This window comes from Dreissena polymorpha, chromosome 1, assembly GCF_020536995.1.
Source record: "Dreissena polymorpha isolate Duluth1 chromosome 1, UMN_Dpol_1.0, whole genome shotgun sequence".
NCBI classification, from domain to species: Eukaryota; Metazoa; Mollusca; class Bivalvia; order Myida; family Dreissenidae; genus Dreissena; species Dreissena polymorpha.
The window spans coordinates 83,633,633-83,659,812 of record NC_068355.1 but is presented as its reverse complement, the minus strand read 5'-3'; the positions used below and the strand labels follow the sequence as shown (position 1 = coordinate 83,659,812).

General features: G+C 34.5%; 1 protein-coding gene across 7 annotated transcripts in view; it reads right to left on the bottom strand.

Annotated features, from left to right (window-relative positions):
- The window catches only part of LOC127838383 (uncharacterized), a 101,861-nt gene that overhangs the window by 42,349 nt on the left and 33,332 nt on the right, over positions 1-26,180 (bottom strand). For all 7 annotated transcript variants that reach the window (XM_052366142.1, XM_052366135.1, XM_052366151.1 and 4 more), the window contains 6 exons: positions 24,877-25,025; positions 19,521-19,577; positions 17,676-17,732; positions 17,041-17,092; positions 14,979-15,081; positions 13,866-13,940 (listed from right to left, as the gene is read on the bottom strand). In XM_052366142.1, the coding sequence (XP_052222102.1) occupies positions 13,866-13,940; positions 14,979-15,081; positions 17,041-17,092; positions 17,676-17,732; positions 19,521-19,577; positions 24,877-25,025 (493 nt within the window). The remainder of the gene's footprint in view (positions 1-13,865; positions 13,941-14,978; positions 15,082-17,040; positions 17,093-17,675; positions 17,733-19,520; positions 19,578-24,876; positions 25,026-26,180) is intronic.

The following is a 26,180-nucleotide window of genomic DNA, read 5'->3' as shown; positions in this document are numbered from 1 at the left end:
AAGGACATTTCAAGACATCTGTGAAACAAACACAGATTATTGGGCTGCTGCCTTTTGTTCACGTTTGGAAATTGTATACGACTTGCTAGCAGCAATATCAATTTCAGAATCAATAAGGCAATTCCTGTCTATTTCCAACAAGAACACCTGAAAACAAGAGGGCCATGATGGCCCTGAATCGCTCACCTGACTAACCTTGCCACATCAACTTAAATTCTATCAGCCCATATACAATCCCAAGCCAGATGTCATTAATTAATACATTCTGACAAAATGTCATTAAGACGTGATGAAAACTGTGACCTCTTTCACCTACACATGGTTTTACTAGCATTGGCCCAGTGACCTAATTTTTTACCCCAGATGACCCATATACGATCAGGGCTCCCCCTGGCCCTAAAATTTCTATAACCAACATTTTAGCCAAATGTTATTTTTGTAGCCAAATTTTAAAAACTGTGGCCAAAGTTTTAGCAAAGCATTAGGAACCACCTGTTGTAAGTCTAGGCTAAGGGGTGTAAAAGAAGAAACTACAAAACAAAGCTTTAATATGTTTATAACTATAATCATCATGTGTGCGTAACAAAAATAAACAGTTTACAACAAACCATTTATAGAAGTACATACATCATAACTCAAGCACATGTTCATAAAATAAGCATATGATAAATTTACATTACATGAGCACATGATATCCTGAACATACATTTTAGCAGAAGGCCATAATCCACATCACGTGTGCATAACAAAAAAAACAACAGTACAACAAAACATTTATAGATATACACACATAATAACTCAAGCACATGTTCATAAAATAAGCACATGATAAATTTACATTACATGAGCACATGATATCCTGAACATACATTTCAGCAGAAGGCCATAATCCGCCTCAACTTCAATCCAGCCCAAATCTTGAAAGCACGTTTGAAATCAAACTTTTCCATTGGTGGGCTGTCTATGGACAAAATCAACAAGTTCTCCAAGTTTTCAATTTTTATAGAATTTCTGAGAGATGTTAAATGTCAATTCGCTTTCTTCCAAGCAAATTAACTACATTCTCATATATGCTCTCTGCATTTGCTCTTTGAAGTTCAGCCATTCCAAACTCATCAGTTTCCAAAAGTCTAACATAGGTCACTAAATTTTGCTTCACTGAAATGTCTGTGCTCTCATCGATCATGATACTGTACTTAATGATGTCTGTATCTTCTGGAGAAGATCACTCCTCAGAACGTCTGCCATACAATTTTGAAATTCCGACACACTGGAGCTGTGTTCATATGACGTGTGGCTGTCAACTCGAAGGTCATTGAGCTGGGTTGCACCTATAAAAATTTATTAATACAAATTTGCATCCTGAAAATATAATTTATGATTTCAAGTATATTTTGCTCAATATTTGTAGCAAACTTAAACAAAATCAAATTTTATCAATCAATTTAAAACAAATCAAATTTGTTTTAAAGATGTTTTATTTATCTTTTTACCTGCAAGACACACAATCTGTTCAGGTCTGGAACCAGCGATGATGCGAGTGTATGTTGTGCAGCAAAGTACACATTAGTAATAGCCGACACTACAGCCGCTTCATTTTTGGATATTGCTGCAGCCTGCGCATTTGTCATTGATCTTTTCAGACTTCAAGCTTGTGATGCCTCTTGGTGATCTGAAATAAACAAAATTAAATATGCTAAATTTCAAAACAAAATGCTCATTTTGAAAAGTGTCAATATATATTTATTATGAACATAACAAAATATTATTGTTATTTTTAATATATTATTAATAATATAAAAATTGTTCATGTATATTCATTTTAATATTGATTGTCAATCTTTTTTATTACCTTTTGATTTTTCGTGTTTTCAAATGTTGTCTTTTTTCAACATACTACACCCAAAGTGAATGAATTTGATTTTTGAAACTGTATGCATATTTTGCAATACATCGTTTTTGATTTTGCATTATAGTCTAACCACTTAAATTCCGAAAGCCAAACATCTTAGAATGATCTATTATCAGATTTGATTTTTTTTTATATCGTGTCATTAGATTCGTCAGAGTCCAAAGGATGCTTAATGCCTATGGTCGCCATAATGGCAGTCGCAATATCCGACACTTTCGCCCAAAATGTCAAGGGTTTTATACCCGTTCATCTATCGTCATGCACAATTGTAACACATTTAGCCTTTAATCATCACAAACATTACTAGTTCTGGCTTCCATAACTTTAAATGTCGCTTTTTATGATTTTTGACTGGCGAGACTTTATAGTTATGGACCAACCCCAATACGAAAGTCAACCAGAAATTCCCGAAAAGTTGACAGATAACAAAGACCGGTCCAAAACAGCTTTCAAATGCAGTTATTGGCTCAAATCAACCACTTGATCGGAAAGATTGACATTTTGCACCTTTAACTGATATATTCTTTCACAAAATACTATCTTAAACATTTAAAATTTATCTATTCTGCTCTTACATATTGAGAAAAACAGCGTTGTGACAGACTTTCTTGAAATGCGAATCTCCCGAGATTTCACGGTCATATGACGTTATTTCTATTTTTAGTAACATACCATGTGCTCAAGTGTTTTCAAATTCAGAATGACATTTCCCGGTATTTTAGATTATTCTGGCTTGTTTTGTAAACAAATGGTAGTGTAAATATAAACTCAAAGTAAATATTATTTAAAACTACCTGATTCACACTGAAATCAGTCTTATAATCCACCAGACGTAAGTTGTTAATCACAAATAATAGATTTCAGAAAACGAAAGTAATGTTTACAATTTCAGCAAAAAATGTCAAGGTTGATCTGAAAGTATCCAAATAAAAACTCGTCAAGTGAAAAAGTGACTATGGCGTCAAAATTGTGAATTTCAGACTGATGATAGTTATTTTCATCTATTGTAAGATGCATTTGAAACATTTGAACCTTAAAATATTCCCCGATGCAGTAATTCATATTGATTCACCAATATATGTAGAAATGTATCCAAGAAAATGAGCTTTCTTTGATTTATAGCGTGACATAAATATGTTACAACTCTGGTTGACTTTCGATACAGGGTTGGCTTCAGCGTACAGGTATAATATATAAACTGTACGCTGAAGTTTCTTTAGCTTAAACATAACAAACTTCTCGAAATTAACATCAATTATCAACTTCTTTACTTACGTTCATTGTGTGACTAAGTTGATAATTCGCTAAAGGCTTTTACTCAAATTGATTGAAATTGGCAGCAATCTTTAATCTTTAATCAGATGTAATTGTTTATTTAAGCCGGTTTTCACACCAGTCATTTTCCTTTGTCTCGATGACCGGTTCTGACCGGTGTTAATGCCAACTGCGTATCAATTTTTCGGGTCAATAACACGGCGATGTAATGAAGCACAGTCTACAGCTGAAAGAGTTTATTATCTGAGACGGCATTTGTCAGGAAAAATATCATTATTGTATTCGCTGAATTTGCTAAGTTTTCGCCATTGGCGAATCTGGTGAACGGCAGCGGGAGCCCTGTAAAGATTCAAAATCAGTTATTATCTGGATAAACATTCTGACCATATTTCATTAAGATCAGATGAAAACTATGACCTCTATTGTCTACACAAGGTTTTTCTATTATTTGACCTAATGACCTAGTTTTTGACCCCAGATGACCCAAATACAATCCAAACCCAGATTTCATCAAGATAAACATTCTGATCAAATTTCATTAAGATTGGATGAAAACTGTGATCTCTATTGTCTACACAAGGTTTTTCTATTATTTGACCTAGTGACCTAGTTTTTGACCCCAGATGACCCAAATACAATCCCAACCCAGATTTCATCAAGATAAACATTCTGACCAAATTTCATAAAGATTGGATAAAAACTGTGACCTCTATTGTCTACACAAGGTTTTTACAAGGTTTTTCTATTATTTGACCTAGTGACCTAGTTTTTGACCCCAGATGACCCAAATACAATCCCAACCGTGACTTCATCAAGATAAACATTCTGACCAAATTTGATAAAGATTGGATGAAAACTGTGACCTCTACAGTCTACACAAACAAATTGTTGACGGACACAACCACTCACGCACAATGGACGCCGGACATCACACGGTCACATAAGCTCACCATGTCACTTCGTGACAGGTGAGCTAAAAAAGCAAGACATCCTCAGGAAGACCAAGAGACGCTGATGCAGGAGACGCATTAAAACAGTTGACTTTTTAAATGGAAAAGGGGATAAACAAATAACTATTTATGACTTTACAGTCAAAATGAAGAAAATGTGTGGTGATAAAGCTTATAGAGCTCAATACAATTAACATAGATTGGACGAATATTTTGAGGAATCTGCAATTATAACAGAGATAAATGGCACATTGAAATGAAACATCGAAAAATACTGCAGCATTAATACTTCATGATTTGTATTGTGCAAAGAGATATGATGATCTTTATAAATAAAAAAAGAAACTTTTGAAACAAGCAGCAAAGCTTTTCAGTAATTATTTCAAGACTGCTTATACAGACAAAACTATTGTGTGTATCCGAATTCAATCTGTTGGTATGAATACACAGTTTACGTCACAAAGAAATGTGCAATTTTTACAAGATTTACAAGATTTATTTAGCGCAAAGGATTGTTATATAAAAGTATGTTCAATAGGACAAGCTATCATGCAGGCAGCCTGTCAAAGGTCGGTTCTTTGCCCTTTGCATTTAGGACTAAGTGTTCAGTTGCTCTATCACTATGCTTCGAAGTATCTACCGGTAATTGATATTTTGAATAGTGTGCGCTTCTATTTTTCTTACTCAGAAGTTTGAAGCAAGTGCTGCACATAATAACACAGATATAAACAGTTTCCTACCGGACATGTATAAACAGTATGTAGCAGACACTTTATATCACACTCTTAGAACACTTGATGGTCATAATACCTTTCATGGCAGCCAGAACGTCAAAAACCACCTGTTACACTCGCAGATTTGACAACATTAAAGGTGACTGAAACTGGTTCTAAGATTATGTTTTGTTCACAAATAAGTGAGTGAGTGGTACATGGCCGCTGTTAGTAGCAGGTTTAATGCAAATGGTGAGAAAGGGACAATTTCCTGAAATATCTTTTGGTGTATTTTTACCAATGATAGACATAGACCCAGGTGACATGTTATGTATTTACACTGCATTATCCTTTGTCAGCAAGCATGCATGCGAGAATGAACAACCTGCTATCGTTACCTTTGATCAGAGATTGTATTGAAAAGCGGTCCAACTAATATGCAATGAAAACAACACAAGTCTCCTCAAAGGTATTCTCGTGTGATTTTGTGGTTTTTATTGTATTATGACTGACCTTGGTTGTATCCGTCAGCTTATGTCAGGCTCAGATTGAAATTAGTTAATGGAGACGGTTTTCTGCTTTTAATGAATCAAAAGACGAACTAGTTGATTTGTACGAGAAGTTTGTTTCTGGTCAAATTGACTTTAATCCGTCTACAGAAATAGGTGTTCAGATAATGTACACATCCTTCCAAAAATATAAACTAGCAATATCAAAAATCCAACAGCTGCACTTTGGCTACAATATTTTGAAATGGTAAACCTTTTAAAAAACAAACATTTAGCATAGCAGATGTAGGAGTGGATTCGTAAGGAATTAACACTTGACCCAGCATATTTGGGTTTGGAAAAAGTAAAGGACAATCTCGTACCTATAAAGACCGATATCCAGGTTGCTCCTGAAAACTTTTCAACATGATTTGGTGTGAATGTAAGCAGAATTGTGACTCGAAAAGGTGCACATGTATGAAAACTGGACTCGAATGCTCCACTGCTTGCGGTGAATGTAAGGATACATGTGGTTCGAACAGCACACAATTTAAAAAATCGGATTCGGAATAGTTTTTGTTGAAAGAGTCCCAGGGTCTTCCCCAGGCCATTTAAGCGCCCCTTGCCGGGGCGCTTGAATTTCGAAATCAGAGTCCCCGGGGCGCTTGAAATTTTCCGATCAGTGTATTCTTCAGTAAAAGGAAGTGGAGATTGTCCAAAAAAATCAAGGTTTCCCTATCAGTGTATCAATATTTCCTGTTTTAAAAGAGCAATCGGTACCTACTTTCACAAGTAATCGCCATAAACACCACATGGGGTAATGGATAATCCACTGATGAGAGAATAGCATGACGCGCGTATCGATTATTCAAGCCACATTACACGGTCATTTAAATGCTGACAAGGATGTATCTGGTAACTTTCCAGTCGTCAAACTGTGAAGTTCATCGTCCAATCGGTTACGCAAATGCTTATGAGGGCGGGGTTAACTATCGACCATTATTTTTGATTGACGTCGGGCATGAAGTAAGAGTTTATCGCAGCTTGATTAGCAAGAAGTTGTACCATTTGAGCAATATAAAACCGGTAATTAGTACAGGACAGAACATTAAAGACGGTTTCGGGCATCATCATCACACCTTTTTACTGTAAACAAGTGTTACCTATGACTCATAATTAATACGAGAAATTAATTGCAAGTGGTAAACAATTAATTATTATAGCAAGTAAGTTGTGCAAATGACTACCGGTTACAATTATGTGATAACAATTTATTTAATTCCAGTACATGTATATTTCAACATGTCCATTTATAGAACTGATTCACCTCGTTTTTCTGACATTTATTCGACACGTAATGCGCTTTAACAAATTTTCGTTGAATTAATTACGCACACTTGTAAATGTTTCGTCCGATAATCGATAGTTAGAAGGCTGATGATGGCAACCGGCCGTGATCCTCGTGGACAACATGAATTTCATGCATTATTCCGTCAAAACATTTATTCGACTCGTAAAGTGTTTAAACAAATTATCGTTGAATTTATAACGCAACGGTTAATATTTGTTGAAATCTCAAATGGGAATAATTAAATTTGTAATCCGAAACCCATTCCCGTAAGTCGATGTTAACGCGTTTTTAATCCGAAACACACTTCCGAATGTAAATGTTACCGCAACGTTAAATATTTTTGCTTCAAATTAGCAGTGCAAATTTATTTTGTGTCGAATCTTTTTCTCAATTAAAAAGAGCGCGAAAATTATGCAGCATGTACAACGTCGCGTCTATTGCATACAAATGGCGTGTATTGAGCGTTTTAACAAGCACACAACAGGTCAGGGGATTGACGCATATTCAGAGGCATATTCAGAGGCAATATTTCATCAAATCTATAAATAGTCACTTAAAAAATGGCAAGGTTTGTGTTAAAGAAATAACTGAAAGCTTTTATCGTAAATATTTACTAGAAAGAGATTGATAACAACGGAATAAACGGGATTATCGGGTAATAAATAGAAACTTGAAAAATAGTAAGTATACAGGAATAGAGTCAGGTTGAAACGGATGTATTGGGGAATCATTCGAGGCGGGATTTTACTATCTGTGCGGAAAAGTTTTAAAACAATTAAACAATATAAAAAAATATATTTTTAAATGACTGGGGGATTTTTTTTAAGAGTCATAGCGCACCAAATGACGTCTTTTGACGCTGTTTTTCTTTGAGTTATAACGCACCACAGAACGTGAATTGACACGTTAAATAAATAAAAAATCAACGTACGGAGGGGACACCCCTCCCGAACCCACCCCGATCGGCCCCGGGGCGCCTGAAAAAATTCCTGGGGAAGGCACTGAAAGACGTATACTAGATTACTATACTACATAACTAAAGCATTGGCACTTTCATTTAAACTCAGGATCAGTTTTGAAGTAAATATGCCTAACAATTTGGTCATTTTCAAGAATGACCCGAAAGGCTATTACAATTTCTCCGACAACTATTAGTTTGGATCTATGGTGTTCAAAGTCTTATTTATTGGCGTCGCACTGAAGTGCGGCAACTAGTATGTAATACGTTTTTTTTTCGCTTATGTGAGGAAAAGTTATTTTACGGATCAATGTATATATTTTTGTTTTCAGAATATCTTGCATAGTGGTGATTTTTTGTGTAAATTAGTGTAAATAAGTACTGCATTTGTGCCTATTACATTTACTACAACATTTATTGCCAATAATGCAAAGCTAATTATTTTAATTAATAACTGATCACAGGGACTGGGCAATAATAAAAGATCACACGGACTGGGCAAATACGCGAACCTGTGAAACTTTCTGGTTTTGTATAAAAACAAAACATAATCAAAATATATTTATTTTGTGGTTTTTCTAACAATAGCGCAGACTTTTGCTGTTCGAGTTTTGGTTAACACGTATTTTCTTCAATTTTACAAGACGACAGCGATTACATGGTTTATTGCTTTATTGATAACCGTTACACTACAGTCACTTATTAATATCTTCGTTAGAAGGTGATTTTTCAAGCGGTTCCGTAGTGTAGTGGTTACACGCTCGCTTCACATGTGAGAGGCCCAAGGTTCGAGCCCCAGTTGAATCAAATTATTTTATTTGTGTTCTATGTTAACTTTTTGTTTTGATGTAGACATTTTAGTTTAAATAAATATGCTGTTTTATTGTAACCATTTTTTGTTTTTATTACGCCCATGAAATATATGTGTGAGAGGGTGGGGGGGGGGGGTTTGTAAACACATTAAAACTTTTACAGTGTTTTCATATCAATGAGTACTCAACCCCTATCGTAAATGTTCAACGTAAGAATAAGTTCAGTATCATCTCCCCTAGAAGTTGAGAAAAATATGAAATTACGCTTATAAGATGAAGCAGATTTTTTAAAACCTACACAGTTCTGTTCCATTAATGAAAACTGCGCACAGATGCCAGTAAAAACAAGCAAATTCGTTGAATTGATATCCCCCGCCAATATGCTTCTGGACAACAAAAGTGTTATATTTGACACTCAAAAAAGAATTTTTCAAGATACAAAGGGCCATAACTCTGTTATTAACAGATGGTGTACAATGCCATTTGGCGTGCATCATCCTCTTATTCATATATATACTCATACCAAGTTTCAATGAAATCGGCCAAAGCACTTCCAAGATATGGCTCCTGACACACAAAAAAAAATTTTTCAAGATAAAAAGGGCCATAACTCCGTTATTAACAGATGGTGTACAATGCCATTTGGCGTGCATCATCCCCTTATCCATATATATACTCATACCAAGTTTAAATGAAATCCGCCAAAGCACTTCCAAGATATGGGTCCGTACAGACAGACGGAAAGACGGACAACACCAAAACAATATCCCTCTGCCTATGGCGGGGGATAAAAAAGGAAACCAATGTAAATAAAATGAACTATGAAATATTTGGGGGTTACAACACAAAATCATAGATAATGGTTATTTGGGGGTTATAACACAACATCAAAGATAATGGTTATTTGGGGGTTCTTTCTTCTTCTTCTTTTAAAATAATGGCTATGTTCAATACTGATACATTATGGCCATGCTCGAGGGGGTTAAAAAGAAATAGATTGATAGGTTTCCGGAGTTACTCAATCCACTCAGGAAAATCCTATCAACAGTGATAAAAAAAGGTGCAAAACCTAACACCTTAAGCCCTTAAGACTTAAATATATACATATACAACTGTGCATGTGGTGAGAATATTAGTCGAGTTAAAAAACAGGATAAAAGCAGAATCATGTGATCTAAGGAAGGAACACTGATGTAGACAGCACTGATTTAAATCCAGGGATCGTATCAGCGCTGACTACATAAGATGGAAGTGTGTTCCATTGTACAACTGTTCTTGGAAAGAAAGAAAATTTGTGGTAATCAGCTGTACTTGGTGGTATTTGGTATGCCATGTGATGGTGATGGCGTGAGTGTCTAATGTATGGAGTGAGATAGTGAAGGGGATTGACATCAACATGATTATATACTATTTTATAAAACAAAATGAGTCTAGCTTGTTGTCTTCTTGATTGCAAGGTATTCCAATTCAAATCCTTAATTATATTTGTGACCGTGCCCGGTATCTTGCTGTAATTATTCGTTACAAATCTGGCGGCTTGACGCTGAATATTTTCAATTTTATCAATATCTTTCTGATGGTAAGGGTCCCACACACTAGAGCAATATTCCAAGGATGGTCTAACAATGCTGTTATATGCCGCTGCCTTAGTTTCCATTTTAGAAGAATGAATGTTTCGTTTTAAGAATCCTAAGCTCTGGCTTGCTTTACTACTAATTTCATTTACGTGGGTTATAACACAAAATCATAGATAATGGTTATACCAGTATCTTTTTCTATTTTGTTTGAAATAATCGCCAACTATATTAATATTTACAGTAGAAAAAAAAATCGTTCCATGTAACTTCATTGAGTGCCTTTGACACTGAAATTCCCGACGCCCTTTGATGCTTTGCATCAATACTTATCTTGTATAGTTGATCAGATATTCTTGTTTACGCTTTTGTGCTGTGTTCTTGTAAATAATGTATTATGTGCATGTTGCAATGTGTTCTTGTAGATATATTATTTTTGGTCATTTAATATTTAGAGTTGTACACTATAAAATAGTATGATACCTTTCAAACGGATAATAGATCCAGGAATGTAATAATATTCCAAGTTAGACTGCATGAACTGCACTGACTTGTAAATTAAACAGACTGAGGTTTTATTTTGGGTATCTCATTTCTATCCACCCCCAAATAAGGTAAACTTGAAAACGAATGATCTTAAATTACAAAGTCTTGTTTTTATTATATTTTTACAAATATTTTTGTCACTGGATTTATCTTATACATCCCTGAAAACAATAATAACTTAAAGCAGACAATCAAAGTATTGTTATAAAACATAGCTCCAGATAAAGGCCGTACAGCCGTAAATACGCCTTTTTCATGAAGAGTTACGCATTTATTTTTATAAACTGGACGTACAATTACGACATTAATATCCGTTTTACGCATTTACGAAAACAATCTGGCCGTACCGATACGTCTGCGAGGCTTATTTGTTGGTCTCTAACCTAACAGCGCTTTTCGTTAATTTAAATTACCGAAAAGTTGTAGACTGGGTTCATATATTTATGCCTATTCTGTCGCGTGATTTCCTGTAACTTATAAATCCGTCAAAAACAATATGTCTGCGCGCAATGTAATGCTGGTTTAACAGAAAGGAGTTCAAAACAACACTTAGTTGTCATAAAATGAGTACATACGGTGTCGTCTAATCATCCTGACATTAAATCTGTAAACCCAGAAAAAGACATTGTCACTCCAATATTAAACGATTTGATTGCTCGGTGGCTTTAAACGTTAGAAAACACGATGGGAAACGGATGAGACAGTGAAATAAGTGTTCATTTACTTAGCTTACTAGGTGGCTTGTGTTTTCTTGTCAAGAAAAATGAAGAAACAGTATTAGTCATGAGTTTTAATGTGTAGTTGTATTTGCATCATAATTCAGAATGGAAAACCTTATACAGTAACTGTTTAAGAAGCTACATATATTTATTATAATTGCTGCAAATGTTTCTGTAAAGTCAGTTATACACCCTTCAATATTCAAGAACACTGGTAGTACAGTACTACCTGTATTTTTGGATATGGTAGTACAGGTACTAATTGATTTTAAGCGTTACTCCTTTTCTTTCTGTCAGTGGCATACTGTTACTAATTTCACAAATCCTTATCTGGAGCTCTGATAAAATGAGAAATTACTTATAATAAGTTAATAATCCTTTTGTAAAAATGTTTTCGGTTGCTATATGGACAATAGACTTAAAGTTCATGCCCACACAAGGCAGATATTTGCTTTTGAGAACCGATTTTTTCATTTATCAATATTGATGAATATAAGTGTTCTAAGTTATTATTAAAAGCTGAAAAAAAGAAATAATAATAATGTTCGGTCTAGGATAATTTTACAAATTGATGGCGCTAAAGACCTTTTAAAAGTGAATGTTGTCATATACGCGTGGTTTGAATTTTTGCTATTTATCACCAATGCTATTTTATTCAATTGATTTATAAAAAAACATAGTAATAGACAAACATCAAATGTATATGTAAATTATGTTTAGTACCAGAAACATTTAAATAAACAGTGACGTGTTTGTACGATTTATTTAATTTTATTATTCAATTGATATGTAATGCATTTCATTTCAATACATGCCAAAACCTGTGAAAAGGTTCCTTTAATAGTTAATGCTTGGCACAATACATAAAACAAATGAGATAAAATGATTCATATTGGATCTTGAACATCATTTAATAAAAAAAATCAAAGTTTCTTTGAACAACAAATTTGATTTTGAATCAATGAACATTAAATGCATCTAAGGCTGCAGTGCATGCACTGCTCAAAACCTGATTGGTACCAATGCTGGTATTTGTTATTAGACGCAGTGGTTATTTGACACTGTTTTTCTAATGCGCTTTCATGCAAGAAAACAAATTTACTGTGAATGATCAGAGGAATCTTGATTGTTGGAATGGATTTACTCCTAACACTTATGTCTGTCAAAAAGAAGAGTTCAGCTTAAATATTCATTGTCCATGTTGTTTAAAGCCTATTAAATGTTTCACTTGTTTTGATTTCAAGAGTTATTGAAGTTTATGACTTATGACTTAAAAGTTTATGACTGGCCTAACTGTTCCCTGATAGGATGTGGTCATTTGTATGTGGCTCACGTTATCATTAATTTTTTTTGAAAATATTATATCAATATCTGATGATGGAATGATGCATACATTAACAACAAATTAATAAATGATTACACACTGAAATTCCTGACAAAATGAACATTAAAAAATTATGGTACATTGTATATAAAGCTAGATGGCCAATATTATGCCTATATAAATACACATGACAACATCCTAAATTAAAATGATTTAAATAATTGAAATCTGCAAAATTGATGTTCATTATATTCAGTATATAATATGATATAAAATTGTCATAATTCGCAAGTTAAAAAAAATACAAGGGACAAAATTGTCACAAAACCAGGTTTTCATTGTGAAAAAAAAATCTGATAAAGGGAGAAAACTCAAACTGAACTTTTGAAATGACCAAAAAAAATTAACCCCCTTTGTAAGTTTTTTTTTTTTTTAAATCTATTTTTAGTCGTGGCGACCTTGACATTGGAGATATTGACGTGATTCTTTCGTGGGACACACCGTCCCATGATGGTGAACAAATGTGCCAAATGATTTTAAAATCTCACAATGAATGACATAGTTATGGCCAGGACAAGCTCATTTATGGCCATTTTTGACCTTTGAACTCAAAGTGTGACCTTGACCTTGGAGATATCGACGTAATTATTTCGCGCGACACACCGTCCAATGATGGTGAACAAATGTGCCAAATGATTTTAAAATCTGACGATGAACGACATAGTTATGGCTCGGACAAGCTCATTTATGGCCATTTTTGACCTTTGAACTCAAAGTGTGACCTTGACCTTGGAGATATCGACGTAATTATTTCGCGCGACACACCGTCCAATGATGGTGAACAAATGTGCCAAATGATTTTAAAATCTGACAATGAACGACATAGTTATGGCCCGGACAAGCTTATTCCGCCAGCCCGCCAGCCAGCCCGCCAGCCAGCCAGCCAGCCCGCCCGCATTCGCCAATCTAATAACCAGTTTTTTCCTTCGGAAAACCTGGTTAAAAATCCTTCAATTTCTGGATCATCCCTCTTACATGTAACAAGAGACTTAGACACAGCTGCCATCAGCTAGATTTTAGTTAGAATTATTTATTTCTCCATTTTTCTTCTTACAGTAGAAATGTTAGTATAAAACCATGTCTGGAGTTTATGCTTAAGGAATAGTAAATACAATATTATTTAATAGGCAAAGCTTATTTGTAACAAACTGTACATATTGATTGCCCACCGACCATTACTCACCGTTGGGACAACCGTGTTTGTGCAACATCCTCAGATGATGGGGTTCCTATCAGAGATGCTGTGCCACTACTTCCACTGCAAAACCAGAATTAAAGCATTTTATAATACTACCATACTCATGGCTAAGTTCAAGGGTACATAGAAATGTATGGATCATAGAGCATGTAAAAAAAAAACAGTTTTGAACATGTACACTTGATAATGACATGGTCAATTTCAATTGAAATAATATTCACACAAGCAAACCAATAGACAACCCTACTATAATTCCTTTCATGCACACAATTGCCCGCATACACAAACACAGCTATGAACAGGAAAAATGCTATAGGCCTCCGTCATTATCAATGGAGAAGGGGGGATAAACATGTTTTTTTTTACACGAATAATTGCATAAATGAACAAGATGTGTTTGTGAAACACTATGTCCCCCCCTCCATATATGTCATTTGACCTTGAAGGATGACCTTCACCTTTCATCACTCAAAATGTGCAGCTCCATGAGATACACGTGCATGCCAAATATCAAGGTGCTATCTTCAATATTGAAGTTATGGCAAATGTTAAAGTTTGACGCAAACCAACAAACAAACAAACAGACAGAGCAAAAAACAATATCAGTTCCCCAGTATAGACTGGGAGATATAAAAATATCTGTAATATATATAAATCTCAAACATTGATTGCCTTTCATTTAAAATACTTATTTATTAAGTTTCTGAACCTTAAGTGATAAGTGTTCCGTCTTTTTTTACTTCAAAAAAAAAAAAATTAAACAAAAACAAAGAGCAATAATTCTAAAATTATAAGAGCAAGAGATATTACTGTTTTGCACTGCAATTTCATGCAAAGAGATCTGTCTGTTTGTGAAATTGGAAGTTGTTATTTTAGCAAAAACCCAGACATGTAGACACTGAAAACAGCCAGGCGGACAATGTGAAACCAGTAATAATTCCCAAACAATTTTACTTACAATTTTATTGTGCAGGGTTTACAATCACATGATTGTCAAATAATTAAAATAATGTGTACATAAACATGAAGACAATTTAAACAACAGAAATATTGACATAGCTAGGATATTTTTTTAAATGCTTTCTATTGCAAAGTGACCTGATGGTAACATCTATTGACTGTTGGAACTCTGAGTTTACATCCTCAACAAGTTTCCTGATGTTCTCATCTGTCTGCTGAGATATGTGAGATGGAATCAAAACTGAAATCAACAAAACAATAAAACAACTATGGATATTTACCTCATTTAGATAAATAAAATGTTCACAAGCACTTGAACATGGAATGTTCAACTTTAGCATGCAAAAGAAAAACAGGATAAAAGGAATGGGAAATTAATTTTTAAGTTATTTTACATGATTTTTTTACATAACCATTAAAGGTTACCCATATTACATATGGCGGTTTGGCATTTAGGAAATCAAATGTATATTAGCATCTTGAAAGAGGTTATTTTTAAATTTTGTGTTTGTATAAATATTCTCACTCTAAGTATTATCACAAATGTGAGTAACACTCATGTTAACCCATTTATGCCTAGCGTCTAGAAAAAAGGCATGATGCGGCGTCTCATCTGGGTCTGTGCTGTTTGCTTAAATGAATTTATGTAAGAAATATTCTAATTATAACATATATATATATACTAGACAACCCTAATTTTGGAAATAAATTGATCCAATTGAGAATAGGACACTTCTGTGTATGGGTATATTGGTCAGGTATGCATGAGCATAGACAAGCATGCAAACACAAACAATATATAACAATTAAAAAAAAATGTGTTTGCCTTTTTAATGCTTTTATTTTAAATGTAATTGGACTTCCTAAATGCCAACCTTTTTTTAAAACAAAAGGAATTTGATGAAGTGCAACCATAGGAACATTTCTTGGAAATTTTATAAAAACTTCTTGAAATGGTTCGAATTTACAAAGCAGTGTCTGGAAAATACGCATGTTTGGTGTCATGGAAAAAATTGAAAACTAGAGCTTTGTCACAGACGTGGCGAATACCCCCACATGCTGACTTGACACAATACTTTGCATGTTGTCTTCACAAAAAACAGCAGACACCATGCTCAATGTTTAAAACGCACTAAAAGACTCCGTGACCTAGTTTTTGACCTGGTTTGGCCCATCTTCAAACTTGACCTACACATCATCTTGATACAACTTCTGACCAAGTGTGGTGATGATCGTATGAAAACTTCTTGAATTAGAGAGCGGAAACGTACTAAGTGACCCCGTTACCTAGTTTTTAATCTGGCATGGCCCATGTTTTAACTTGGCCTTAAAATCATCTAGATAAAACTTCTGACCAAGTTTGGTGAAGATCGGATGAAAACTACTTGAATTAGAGAGCGGGCATAATGCTGAATGTTAAAAAATGCACTTAGTGACCCGTGACCTAGTTTTTGGCCAGGCATGGCAGATGTTCAAACTTGGCGTAGACATCATCTAGATAAAACTTCTGACCAAGTTTGGTGAAGATAACGAAAACTACTTCAATTAGAAAGCGGACAACATGCTGAATGTTTAAAACGCACTAAGTGACCCTGTGACCTAGTTATTCACCCGGCATGACCCACATTCAAACTTGACCTAGACATCATCTAGATACAACTTATGACCAAGTTTGGTGAAGATCGGATGAAAACCACTTGAATTAGAGAGCAGACACCATGCTCACTGTTTAAAACGCACTAAGTGACCCCGTGACCTAGTTTTTGACCCGCCATGACTCATGTTCGAACTTTGCCTAGACATCATCTAGATAAAAGTTCTGACCAAGTTTGGTAAAGCTCGGATGAAAACTACTTGTATTAGAGAGCGAACACCATGCTCAATGTTTAAAACGCACTAAGTGACCCGTGACATAGTTTTTAACCCGACATGACCCATATTCGAACTTGACCTAGACATCATCTAGTTCAACATCTGACTGAGTTTGGTGAAGATGGAATGAAAACAACTTGAATTAGAGAGCGAACACTTAATACAGAACTACCGACAGACCAACAAGTTAACTCCTATATACCCCCCTAAACTTCGTTTGTGGGGGTATAAAAACAGTGAGTGACCTCTGTAGCACGCACTTGAAAAGGCAGGTTTTAGTTGAAGCAACAGTTACTGCAAAATGCTGTTTACTAACAAAAGGACATACCTCTCTTTGCTGGAATACTTTTTTTCCCAGTACTTAAAAGGCCAACCTTTTGCTGGAAAAAAGAACAAATCACTTTGTCATATTTATATATAATAATACATGAGGAAACATGTGTGATGTTTTGTGCTCCTTTGATGCTTGAGAAAGTAAGAGAAGGGACATACTCCTGTGAAATTTATTGAACCCCTGCCACTCAAAATGAATTGATAAAATAGATTATAGGATGGGAAAAAGTAAAAACAATACTGATGTAGTGTATTGAAAATGTCTTATTTAAGATGAAGATCTCTAAAAATAAATAACCAGAGCAAAGCCGAGTTTATCATTGCATCAGGCTCGTACATCTCGGTGTCAATTAAGCTTAATTCGGTACAAGTCAATAGAATAACAGACACAAATAATGATTATATACATGTCATTTTAGGTAAGAGGTAAAAAAGAGATAAAAACAGATGTGATACATGTATTTAAGCTACTGGAATTTGAAGATTTCCTTTTCGGTTCAAATTACTGAGTATTTGCCTGAACTAAAATGAAATAGTTTTTCACAATTTATGTCTTGGAAATAACAATATCAAAACAGACTGTTTAGACTTCCTTCAACAATCCATTAAACATGTAGCAACCATACATACTGTAAGCCTAGGCTGGACCATTATGCCTCCTGGGCTACTCTCCTCAGACAACCAATGCTACAAAAAAAACAACAGCATCTTAAAACACATTTTTCAATCAAAACTAAGACAGTTGAAAACTGCACCTGGAAAACAACAAGATAGCCAGTCAATAAAAAACAACAACTTTTCTTAAAGCAATTGTCTGTAATGTCACACACAAACAACCTAAATCTTGCACCTCAAAATAAAGACTTGTATCAACGTTACTTTTTGTATTATTAACGTATGAACATTACTTTGCATATGTTTGTATGATTCTAATTCTTTTGAAACAATATGTAAATGACAAATTAGGCCTTTGACCTCTATGTTATAGACATGGGTCTTATTTTGCAGCACACTGTAATGAAATGGTGAAAATCTGTAATAAGTTGTTTAAGTTTGCAGAATGAATGACAACGTAATGGTCTTTACAAGCTATCTTATGCGCAAATTTCATATTTAACCTTTAAGTGTGACCATAACCTTTGAGCTAAGGAAAAAGAAGTCCTCAACAAGTTATCTCCTCATGGTGAATATATGTGACCAGTTAAACTTTTTAATAGTTGGGTGTTACCCTATATTGAGAATATATACATATATATAAAGCAAGCTATGCGTTTATCACAATTTGCGGAAAAGCAGTTGTCCATATTGGTCGCAGTAGTTATTTTGTTTTCCATAAAGGTATGTTGTATTTTAACTATGTAAATATATTATTAGGATGTATGTCTAGATGGTCATTTAATAGTGCTTTTGTCAGCATTGTATTACTGGTAAGTATTAAGTAGATAATAGTGGTTGTTTTGTCTGACCTTGGTAGTTTTCATGATGGCAGCATATTTTTTTAATTTGAACTCGTAACAAAAATTCTTTACTATCTGCTAGCAACTATGGAATAATATTGCAGTTACAGCACTGGGGATCATCTGCAGACAAGGTTTAATTAAGTCGTAAGCAGTCATAGGATGCCAATCCACAATTGGTATGTTATGTTGTTAAATGTTTTGTAAATTAATTTCAGAATTGTATATATGTTTTATTATTTGGATGATTAGCATTATGATTGTAATGCTAAGTTGTTGTGATTGTAATGCTAAGTTGTGATATTGTGCTACAATATAGGAGATGCCTTATACTGACCACCATTAGATATGTGTGTGCTGTGTATATATTTATGATCACATACTTGATGTGATTGTTAATCTGTAATTATTTATATCATTTTAGAATATCTGCAAATAATCATTTCAGGGCTTAGACAACTTTGTGACAACTAAAAAACAACTTTGACAACTACTATAAAACTGCATTGCAATGCCTTAGAGATTTCTTTGAGACATTTTCGACTTATTGTTTAGATCATTTATATTTAAAGACTGAATTACAAATGTGTTATTACTATTATAGTATTTGTTTAGAGAAACATATTAAAAGGCATGTAAGAACCCAGCTTGTGTGTTGCGTATATAAATATATATATAATTAGTTTGTATAATATAGAATCACAATAGCTAGCCAACAGACCCTTGATTGACACTTACTCCATACCACCATTGTGATAGCTATATCAAGCTAGACGAAAAAGACTATATTCAATATTTTCATTCCTAAGAAGCACTTGACATTCTAAATGAAGAAGTTCATCATTATTGTTTCAGCAACAATTCCTATACAATACCAAGAGGTCAATGACTAAATTATCAGAAAAAACATGCAATCTAAACAAAAAACTCCATGTCTCAGTGTTTACAAGCAGACTTCTAATAATTCTTTACAAAGAAATTTATCAGCTTAAGTTTGAACAGATCTTGTTAAACTTACACGCGTTACTCCATGGGCTACTTTTATGTGTTTGTCAACAGCACTTTCTTTTTCTGCCTTAAATAAACAAAATAGTCATAATGAAAGAACAACAATCATGATAATATTCATTTTTTTGTGGTATAAGTATGGATAATATTGCACAATGCAAAATATCTCTTTACTTAGAATTGTTTAGCAAAAAAAATAGTTTGTAAATATTTGATAGACTGTTACTTAAATAATGGGAACAATAAAATGAGGCAATTTTTAAATGAATTAAACTCACTTGAACGGCCTAACAATATGCACATGACATATTGGTGGGGTAGCTGCATCAAAAGTGTAATTGATATTGGCTTATAAGTTCAATGTATTTTAAACATAGCTATGTCTTAATAAAAAAAATAATATAAAAATAACTTGCAAAAATGTGGATTCGAACAACTAGAAAATATACCCATGTCAAAGCAATAAATGGATTATTAGTTCTTGAGATATCAATGCGACACAAAAATAAATAAATAAACAACTTTCATACTATATTACAGTAGAAATAAAAGAGCAATATGACCATGTGTACTGTATAAGGGATGCTGAATAAAAAGTTTCATCAAATTGAGATCATAAATGTCTGAGATTTGGTGCAAAAACAAAGAAACAAATGAACTGAGGGAGAAACAGACATCTGGCAGGCCAAGATATTGTCAAGATAATAATTATCCCAAAGTTTCATCAAGACTGAGTCTTGAAATAGTAACCTAGTTTTTGGATTATTGACGCAAAGCGGCAATAATACACAGTAGCCAATCTTCAGCCTAATTTGCATATTACTGCAAACTTCGGAGCACTTCTGTCTACGCCGCAGAACTAACTCTCTGTTAACGCAATTTGACGATAAAAGCCGTTACCGAGAAAAAGTATCCGAATGTACTATAATCGATTCACACAGGCGATATTTTGTTTGTATATCTCTTTTTAATACTTTCCTATTGTTGTGAAAATGTTAGTACATGCGCATTGAAAATGCACGGAAATAGCCGATATGAAAATGCACGGAAATAGCCGATCATATCGGCTATTTCCGTTATTTAACGATGAATAGGTTGTCAAATAGTGCGGGGTTAACATGTACACAATGTCTTGCTAAGCTTTTCTTTTTGAGGATATGTAGTAACAAAATGACAAACCCAATTATTTTTTAACGTTCAGTCTATCTAACGGTCACCGGGTCAAATCTTAGAAAATCCTAACAACCACAGAGGCACAATTTTAATCCAATCTTTATGAAACTTGGTCAAAATGTTTGTCTATGAAATCTGTGTTATATGAGGTAAAAAAAAACTAGGCCTAAGAGTCAAATCTTAAAAAATATTATAACCCACTGTAAATGCCACAAGTTTGATCCAATCTTCATGATACTTGGTCAATTTGCCTCATATGATACTTTGAACTAGTTCGAATCTGGGTCTTGTGGGGTCAAAAACTAGCTCACATGGTCAAATCAAAATAAAGATTTACATGAGCGTGCCACAAAAGCCTCTTCTGTGTATGCAGCAGCACGCAAACGCGCGTAAGTAAAATACGTGTTCTTCACCAGCTGGTCCGAGACTAGTAACACACTAAACATCGCAGTGGCGAAGACAGGGTTCAGAAACTTGAATGTTTTTCTAAATGAACTTAGTTTCCTTTTGAATCAGGGCCACGTTGTGAGATTTCATGTCAATAATCCACCAGTACTTTCAGTGCTTTGATTGTACCAATGTGGCCAAGATAAGAACATGTCTTAGATATTGTGAAGATTTACATTCTGGCTAAGTGTAATTAAGATAAAGTCATACAAGTGGCCGGCTGGCCACTAGAATGTAAATATGGCTTTTATAATACCTCAGTCACAAATAGACACCCATCACCGTCCGATCAGGGGACAACGTATTTTTACACATATCGAGCTAGCACCCGGCAAAAGATCTCACGGTCAACGCGTCATTTTCTAGAATCCGGCAGCGTCTTGATTAATTTTAACTCTCAATTTTAACTCCTGGCCCGGGAAGGAATCGAGTAAAGGTCTAAAAAAGATCGATCGATCAACGCACAGTTATTGCCCGACATTGGATTTATTGTACACGTTTTGGCGAAAATCAAGATATTTTCCAAGGACATATACATCAGCCCGCGAGATACTGATTATCAGAAGGCACAATGACTGACAGATGCGGGATGGAGCTCGTACAGGTACGAGTTTTTGACCCCAGATGATCCTAATACAATCCCAACCCAGATTTCATCAAGATTAATATTCTGGCCAAATTTCATAAAGATTTAATGAAAACTGTGACCTCTACTGTCTACAAAAGTTTGTTTTTTTAATCTGACCTAGTTTTTGACCCTAGATGACCCAAATTCAATCCCTACCCAGATTTTAACAAGACAAACATTCTGACTATATTTCATTAAGGTCTGATGAAAACTGTGACCTCTACAGTCTACACAAGGTTTTTCTATTATTTGACCTAGTGCCTAGTTGCTGACCCCAGATGACCCAAATACAATCCAAACAGGGCTCCCCTGGCCCAAAAATTTCTGTAGCCAACATTTTAGCCAAATGGAATTTTGTGTAGCCATATTTTAGAAACTGTAGCCAAAGTTTTAGCAAAGCATTTGCAGGGGTCAAAGTTGGATATTTTGAAAATCCTAAACTTAAAGCTGGGGGCCAGGGGGTCGCAGGGCCCTCGGTGGGTCCAGGAGACAAGGGGGCCTCCGGGCCCCCGGAAGCTCCTGGATTCGACGCATTTTAAGGGTGCCTGTACCTGTTCTGGTGATTCTATTTTCTTAAAAAAACAACATACACAAATATTTAAAAATCTTTGTGTATTTGATAAGGAACACACAAAAGTAAGTCAAAAGGCAATTCATTCACATGCACACTCTGTCTGGCATGGACTCGACTGCAGGTGTTGCTTTTGAAGAACCCGGTAAAACCTGTAACAGTCGTTACAAATTATTACATTTTTCACACATACTTTAAAAGGTCAATAAAACATGTTTAATAAATGCAGAATCAAATGTTTGTCACCATTTATATTCACAGAATCATGCTGCCAGAAGCCTCCACATTCACCCAAGAAAATTGGGTATGGTGGCTTCTGCTAAACAGTTAAAATTGAAAATTTCAGCATGGGTTCCCCTAGTTTTTATCTCAATCGGTGTGTTTGAATGCTAAATAATTGTATCCCGGTGTGACCCAAAAGTGTAATTGATATTGGCTTATAAGTTCAATGTATTTTAAACATAGCTATGTCTTAATAAAAATATAAATTCGACGATGTAACAGTTACATAAAGCAATATTTAGCAAATAAAGAAATGTTTAATAGCACAAAATAATAATTTTAAACTCGGCTGTATTACTTTGAAATGATTCCAAGACAATAATCATCCATTTAATCGAAAATTGGCAATTAATAAAAAAAATTGGCAAATTTGTTATATCTATCTTGCCGATTTTTGATGCAAAACAAACTAAACAGTAAACTTTAGCAACAGAAAATACTACCAAATTCGGGGTGTAAGTTTAAAAAAATAAAAACCCTACCTGGTTGTTTTTGATGGTTCTTATATTCTTTATGTGATTAGGGTCCTCTGGCTCTGCGTGGAGACGAAATGCCTTCTTCCCACAAGACTGATAATTCAGGGTTTTCTTACAAACTTCTCAAACCGCTTTTCCACAAGCTTCCACTTTTCTCAACCAGTTCACTCCCCGCCCATAGACTACGGCGTAGTCTTTCTTGTGTAACCATTCCCAGCGCCACTTATTTTATGCACCTTCAAGATCTTATACCTTATATCCAACAGGCAAGTATCTCGTTGCCATTTTTCTCAACTTAAGTCTAAAGACATAAGGTGAATACCTATGTGTTCAGTGAGCTAATATTAAACATTCAGACAGATTTTGGAATTTTATGAGAAGCGTGAGAGCTGCATGATGCCCACTATTTGGTCATTAGAAATAATATAACAAAATTATGTAAATACTCTCCTAGTAATGTAAAAGTTACAGAGTGGAAATTGTCTGACCTTTGAACTGAAACTTGACCTTTCATCAAGGATCGTAGATTTCGTTCAGTAATTGGAAATATTAATATTAAATTATATAATAAAATCCAAATCCTACAAACCACGTAAAAAAAAAACACAAGAAAAAAACTAAATTATTACATTGACCCTTGATCTTTAACTGTGACCATGATCTTTCACAAAGGAGCCTGGGAGTTGTATGGACACATCATGGGCAAACAAATAATGGTCTGTAATAGTAATCCAAGTTAAACAAGCAAATTCATTGAATTGATATCCCCCGCCAAATAAATTTTGTTTATGGATGGGTGTAGACCTTTGACCTCAATGTGTTACCTTGACCTTAGCCCCTAGCATTATGGGTGATGAATGTGAAGCACCCCTAGATGATTGAAAACAACTATGGCAAGTTTCATGTCATAGTAAAGGAATGACTAAATAATGAATAATTCATCAAATAATTTTGTGACCTTTGACCTCAATGTGTGACCTTGACCGTAGCCCCTAGGATTATGGGTGTTGAATGTGAAGCATCCCTAGATGATTGAAAACAACTTTGGCAAGTTTCATTGCTCTGGCTCATGTGTTAATGGAGATAAAGCTGTAAGCTTATATTAAAAAGCATTTTTTCAAGATACAAAGGGCCATAACTCCATTATGAACAGATTGTGTACAATGCCATTTGACGTGCATCATCCTCTTATCCATATATATATATATACTCATACAAAGCTTAAATGAAATCTGCCAAAGCACTTCCAAGATATGGCTTCGGACGGGACGGACACACGGACGAACAATATCCCTACGCCTATGGCAGGGGATAACTAAAATCCTTTCAGGAATTTTAAAGATACATATCAGAATCAAGAAATTATAAACTTGAAACTTGAACTTTTCACCAAGGAGCATGGCAAGTGTACCTAACACATTCTGGTCAAGGCAAATAACAATCTCAAGTTGTTCTTCAATCTTTCCAGGCATGTTAAAGTTACAGAGTGCAGGAATCTAACATGTATGACATTTACCCAAGATTTTGACTTAAGAAAGAGGATGGGAGTTTTCTTGTCATGGGAGATAAGAATCTTAAGTTATATCGAAATCCTCTCAGGGATGTTAAAGTGACAGAGCAAACATAAGTTCGGACAGACGGACCTATCCAGCCACGGTCGAACAGTGAATGTACTACACACTCTCATTTAAACGCATGCAAATCATGCAAGAGATTAATATTCTTTTCAACAGAAAAAAGAACAGCATGTGTAATCAAATAAAGATCAAATAATATTTTTAATATTCACTTTCTGTTTAGATCTATGTCTCGATGAAGGCCTTATTCTGTCTCTGTGTTTCTTTTTGTCCTCCTGAAACTTGTGTTTATGTTTTTTAAGTGGACTGGCCTTCATACTGTTGTCTGTCCATTCAGTTGAGGAATTTTTCTCATGATTGTCTGTAAAACAATATAAGAAAACAGCTATTGTCATGGCTGATATATTAGTTTCTACCAAATTATATCTAGGATCATGATAATTTAAATAGCATTATGTAGTTTAGACATGTACAAAGAACAGGAAGTTCTTATGGCAAAAAGTGTTCACAGGATTGATTACAGTAGGGCAATTCTTCAAAAGTTGTTTGTTTGGGATAATAAAACTCATAACATAAAAGGTGGGAAAGTAGGTAGGGAATTTTGTTTCTTTATGATAGCTTTTTTTTTGATGCAGATCTATTGCTTTAATAATTACAATTATAATGAAATACTGTACACAGTCAAAACTTGATGGCTCAAACTCGTTGGGACCGACAACAAATGTTCAAGCCATCCAGAATTGCAGCTTACCGATTTCTAATATACTTCTGTTTATTGGTGTTCATTGCTATACACTCTAAAATTATGAACATCATTTATTTGAAGACATGATTCTCTGTAGGGTCACTTGCCATGACTATATTTTAGAATATGTGTGTGTACATGTGGTAGGGAAAACAATGTTATTGACTAGGAATTCACTCTTTTGCTTGAAGAGTTGCTTTTGCTTTTGCTGGAGGTTGGAGGATCCAGAAAAGTGTGACAGAGCGCAAACCGTAAGTCTCCTCAGGTTTCACTGGTAGGGGACAAATAAAAAGAGCATAATAACATGGTGGTGGGATATACCTAGGTTCCAAGTCCCATATGACGAGTCAATTGTTTCACAAGAAATGTATTTTTACTAAGGATGCAATAGGTTACGAAAATCATTAACTTGTTAACCTTTTTCGTAACCGTTTATTAACCAGTTAACCGAAACGCCTTAAGTAGTTAAAATGATTTATAGTACGTAAAAAATGGCATACCGCTCGAACCACTCTATAGAAAAAAGTCATTTCAAATTTGAAATCGCTTGCGTTTATAACATGACAGTTTCGTAATAAAATATAATATACAATTTATTTTAATAATTTTGATGTATGCTTTACATTTTATTTATTTTTCCTGCGTAAATGCATAGGATTAAAAAATTAAAGAACTTATTAACTTATTTTTTGTTGGGCCGCTTATATTAGGTTCGCGTCGTATCGCTCACAAAAATGGGGTGTTGTTTTGTTCATTCTGTTTTAATATTTG